General features: G+C 35.6%; 1 protein-coding gene and 1 pseudogene across 1 annotated transcript; both read left to right on the top strand.

Annotated features, from left to right (window-relative positions):
• LOC104790259 lies at positions 2,087–4,291 on the top strand (annotated as a pseudogene).
• LOC104793909 (cytosolic sulfotransferase 18-like) lies at positions 4,844–5,389 on the top strand. Its single transcript, XM_019246264.1, has one exon. It carries the CDS (start codon positions 4,844–4,846, stop codon positions 5,387–5,389), a length of 546 nt encoding a protein of 181 aa, XP_019101809.1.

Raw genomic sequence — 5,611 nt, 5'->3', positions numbered from 1 at the left:
GTTAATTGCTGTTTTCATTTTTTTTAATCGTACAAAAAAAAATTCTCTATACCAAAATTCATAATTTTCTTCATTTCAAAACTATCTATCTGCTTTTGTGTGTGGCTTTTTATATATAACATGTACACAATGTAATACTAATATTAGCTTTGAGTTTATATACTAGTTTCAGCTCATAGCCTCATACATACCACTTTTATATATTCTTCATCATTCCAATCTTGTTTTATTAAAGTTCATCTCATCTCTCAACTTCTTTTTATATAAACTAATACCCGATAAAGTAATGATTTGGGGGTACAAAAATACTTGAAAAGAGTGTTTGGATCTTTTTTAAGAAAGAAAATGTTAATAAACTAATAAAAACAAGCGGCGTCGAATTTGCAATGATCAGAAGACGATGGACAGACAATTCACATGGCGTTTTGCCTTTTGTAGTCACGAAAATACAATCTATTAAGATTTTTTCCAATTATTGGTTTTATTGTCTTTTTATTTTTAGATTGAAAATCTAATATGGAGATTTTGACTCAAAAACAGGGATAACCTTTACAAATGTAGTTTGATCTTGATAACCCAACATTTGTCTAATTCGTAGAAATAAATGCTTTAAAATTTTTATTGTTTTTTGACCAAGATATTTTAGTTGGAGTAATACGGTGTTAATGTCGTTACTGTGTTGCCTCATGTGTTCAAATGTTTATAATCTGTATAGTTAACGGTAAAAATTGTTTCGTTATTGTTTACTATTAATTAGCACTATTTTATATTTGAAGTATCAGATACTATTTTTTAATATTATTCATGCATTATATACGATATTTAAGGATATTGGTGAACTTACATTAATCTTTTTACAAATGAGAAGTTGCCTAAAGTGACATTCCATGAATACGTAAAAGTAATCTACACACCACATGTCATGCTTTGACATTCAATACAAAATTATAAAGGCTTTTTTCATTCGATTAAATAACATATCATACATACACTTTTCCATATTTTCATCATTAGAGGAACAATCATCAGCTTTAAAATTATTGATATTAATACCTCGAGTTCGTACGAAGGCCTATGACTATATTGTATATGAGTATGGAAAAGAAAGTAATAATAGTAGGAAAAAAAAAAAAACAAAAAATTGTTTATTAGATGGGGTATCCGATACATAACCTATTGATATTTCAACTATAAAAAGAGAAATACAAAACCTATAGTAGATCCATTATATTAGTAGAAAAATAACAAATAATTACATGATATAAATGGAAAAAGTTCAAGGTAATCATGCATAAATGCTGAGTTTTATGGTTGGCGAAAAGAATATAGATAGTAAAATGATGAAAAATATTTAAATCCGGTTAAAACTCTGAAACCTACAACTTCAATGTGGTAATGGTATTATAAATTTACAGCTTGATGACGGCCAAAACAAAAAAATTACTGCTTGATTTTTAATAGAGAAAGTTTTTGTGAAACGACTCTCTTCTTTTTAAAATCAAACATACAACTACAAATTAAGACAATTAGTTTATCATTCATTATCAACTTTTTTACTTATAACTTTATTTTTTCAAAAAATAAATATTATTATCTGGTGAACCATATACTTTTGTGCTTTCTGCTAAATTTGATTATACGAAAGTTCTCAGGTGTGTGACAAAAAAAAAGGCTAATGATTTCTCAAGGCTACCTTAAAAAAATTACATCTGACGAAAGTAAATAAATTATTATTTATATTACTTACAACAACCACTCACTCTATGGTTTCTCTATAACAGATCCTTCCTTCTACACAGAGCCCACAAAATCGAAACTTTGAGACAAAGAACTGTTTTTTTTTTTCCAATCAAACTCTGTTCTCGCAGATCATCACATCGTTCCTGGTCGAACCAATTGACTAAATCTCCACCGTCAAGCTCTCTACCATCACTGTCGTCTGTTAAGTTATCGGCGAACTTAACGGTGACCAAAACCAGACGGTACAAGTCTCTGGCCGTAATTTCGCTGGAAACCCTCTGTTCCGATTTGTATCACTTCTTGATTTCCCGGCGAAACCGGATCCGAATTCTCCGGCTAACCGGAGATGAAGTTCATGGAATTAGGGTTCCGACCTGACACATTCTACACTGTGGAAGCTGTAAGGTAAAATAAAGAAACCAATTCGTCTCTCTCTCTCTCTCTCTCAAATTTTCGAATCCTCTGTTTTAACCAATCTCACATCTTTTGACTGCTCTATTTTTTAAAAATTTCCAGGTCAGTGTCTTCTGATTTGATGAATGATCTAATCATACAAGTCAAATCCACCAAATATCTTCTTCACAAGGTTTTAAAAGTTTCAACTTTATAAAAAAAAATTACTCGTAACAGTTTTGATTTCTGATTATTTGTATTTTCTTGGCAATGCAATTTGACAGTTTCCGATGTTATCAAAATGCTTGCGTTTGAAGAACTTAGTCTCTTCTCAATCATTAGAAACCGAAAACTCGCAAGAACAACAAGTGATTCAACTCGTTGATTTCCCCGGCGAAACAGAGGCTTTTGAGCTCTGTGCTAAGTTCTGTTACGGCATCACAATCACTCTTTGTGCTCACAATGTTGTTGCAGTACGTTGTGCAGCAGAGTATCTCGGTATGACAGAAGAAGTGGAGCTCGGGGAGACTGAGAATCTTGTTCAAAGACTTGACCTTTTCTTGAGTTCTTGTGTCTTCAGAAGTTGGAGAGACTCTTTAGTCACGCTCCAGACCACTAAGGTGTTACCTTTATGGTCTCAAGATCTTGGGATCACAGACCGATGCGTCGAGGCAATTGCCAACGGTGTAACTCTATCCCCTGGTGAGGAGTTTTCGACACAATTGGAGACGGGTTTGTTGAGAAACAGGTCAAGAAGAAGAAGAGATGAAAGCGTGTGTAATGGTGGAGTAAGTAAGGGGGGAGAGAGTTTGAGGTGGTGGGGAGAAGATTTGGCTGATTTGAGTTTAGATCTTTACCGGAGAACAATGGTAGCGATAGTATCATCAAACCGGAGTATATCTCCAAGATTAATCGGGAATGCTCTTAGGATCTATGCATCTAAATGGCTACCGAGTATTGAAGAAAGCTCTGCAGATTCAAATCTTGTTTTGGAATCTGTTATTTCTCTTCTGCCAGCNACCAGCGGAAAAATCAGCTGTTCCTTGCAGTTTCTTGCTTCGGCTACTAAAAATGGCAAATGTTATGAATGTTTCGCTTTCTTCGAAGAGGGAATTAGCGATAAAAGCCGGGAATCAACTGGATAAGGCAACCGTTAGCGAGCTGTTGATACCTCTACCGGATAAGTCAGGTATGTTATACGATGTAGATGTTGTGAGGATGATGGTGAAGCAGTTTCTGTCTCAGATTGGTAATGAGATAAGGCCAACAAGAACAAGAACAGAACATAGAAGGTCTTGTTCTGAAGAAAACATCAACATGGAAGAGATACAAGAGATTAGAAGACCTCTATCTATTTCTTCTTCTCCTCCATTGTTGTGTAAAGTAGCAAAGCTTGTTGATTCGTATCTTCAAGAGATTGCTAGAGATGTGAAGTTAACAGTGTCCAAGTTTGTTGAACTGGCAGAATCGATACCTGATGGTTCAAGGATTTGTCATGACGATTTATACAAAGCGATTGATATCTTTCTTCAGGTAAAAAGCAATCAAGAAAGTATATTCTAATAACATACATTGAGAAAGCATCTCACACTCTCTTTGTAATGCAGGTTCATCAAAAGATTGAAAAGTTTGAGAGAAAGAGGTTATGCAGAATCTTGGATTGCAAGAAACTATCAGTAGAGGCAAGCAAGAAGGCTGCACAGAACGAGCTGCTTCCGTTGCGAGTGATCGTACAAATCCTCTTTGTCGAGCAAGCACGAGCCACAATAGCTACAACAGCAAACAATATCACCAGGAATGAAACAGCGGTTTTAAGGAGAAGCTTTACAACGAGAAGAGAAGAAAGAGTAGAAGAAGAAAGAGATGAAGTCAAACCAATCGGAGGGTTTCAAAGCACACCTTCGAGGTTTATGGCGCTTTGTGCGATCCCGAGACAACCTAAGAAGATGTTATGCAAGTTGTTGTCCATCAGTAGGAGTTTAAGTCAACGAATTTAAGAAGAATTGATGGTGTGAGTATTTTTTTTTTTTTTTTCATACTGGTTTCTTGTTGCTCAAGTCAAATTGTCTTCGCCGTCCCTGTGAATTTGGTTCTGAACAATTCATTTGTCACATGACATTGTATAACCCAACAATAAAGAGAATATATATATATAATCTTTATTTGATAAATTTTGTTTAATAAATTGAATATTTGTAATTTCTTGTTCTGTTCATTTTGTAATTTCTTGATATTATGTTTCTTTATTAGTTCACTTCAGGTAGAGATTTCCAGTCAAAACTTAACCAAAAAAAAAAAAAAAAAAAAATTAATTTAACACAAAACCTATACACCAAATTATTTTATGGGACAATTTTAAAAAGCCCTCTTTCTGATAACACTTATCGACGACATTGGAGTCAAAATAATCAAGGCATGCATCTACTAACTGTCTACTACCACCGCATGGCACTTATCGACGACATTGGAGTTGTCTATCTATGTTGTTTTATGTAAATTTAAAATTTCCAAATATCGGAATCGAATGGCTGAGAATTATGGCAGTAATATAATATATATATATTATGAGGGCTGTGGGGATGATCTATTTCAATTATGGCATTTTAAAACGTCGGTGGAACTAACTTCATTACTTAACCAACAAACCAAACTCTGTCCAGACACAGAACACAACACGAGCTCCTCATATCCTCTTTCTCTATCCCCACTAATGGAATCAGAGACGACCATGCTACCGAGCCACAAAGACGAGACCAAGACGGAGTTCGAGAAGAATCAGAAACGGTACCAAGACTTGATCGCCACGTTTCCTCACGTGAAAGGATGGTTTTCGAAAGCTCCGTTGATCGAGTATGGTGGTTACTGGTTCATAAAGCCTGTCCTAGAAGGTTGCCTTCACGCGCAAGACTTTTTCCAAGCACGACCCATTGGCATCCTCATTTGTACCTATCCAAAGTCAGGTACCACTTGGCTCAAAGCTCTCACATTCACCATCGCCAATCGATCTCGCTTCGAAGACGACGATTCTTTCAACCCTCTCCTAAAACACAACCCTCACCAGCTTGTTCCTTTTATTGAGACAGATTTCTCTTTGTTCCCTAAAGGTGATGCCCTCAAAGAAAACACTTTGTTTTCGACTCATATGCCGCACGATTTGTTACCCGAATCGGTTGCAAAATCGGGTTATAAAATTGTTTACATATGGAGAGATCCAAAGGACACGTTCATCTCCAAGTGGGCTTTCTTTGAAAAATAAAATTCAAGATGTTGGCTCTCTCAACACTCTTGAGGAGTCTTTTGATATGTTCTGTCGAGATATTTCGCTGTTCGGTCCTTACCTAGACCATGTCTTGGGGTATTGGAAAGCTTACCAAGAGCATCCAGATAAGAGTTTTGTTTCTCAAGTACGAGACGATGAGGGCTGATCCTTTGCCGCATGTGAAAAGATTGGCTCAGTTTATGGGTTATGGATTCACAG

This window comes from Camelina sativa, chromosome 6 (assembly GCF_000633955.1).
Source record: "Camelina sativa cultivar DH55 chromosome 6, Cs, whole genome shotgun sequence".
NCBI classification, from domain to species: Eukaryota; Viridiplantae; Streptophyta; class Magnoliopsida; order Brassicales; family Brassicaceae; genus Camelina; species Camelina sativa.
Note: the sequence above shows the minus strand (reverse complement) of the source record. Positions and strands in the feature narration are given on the sequence as shown.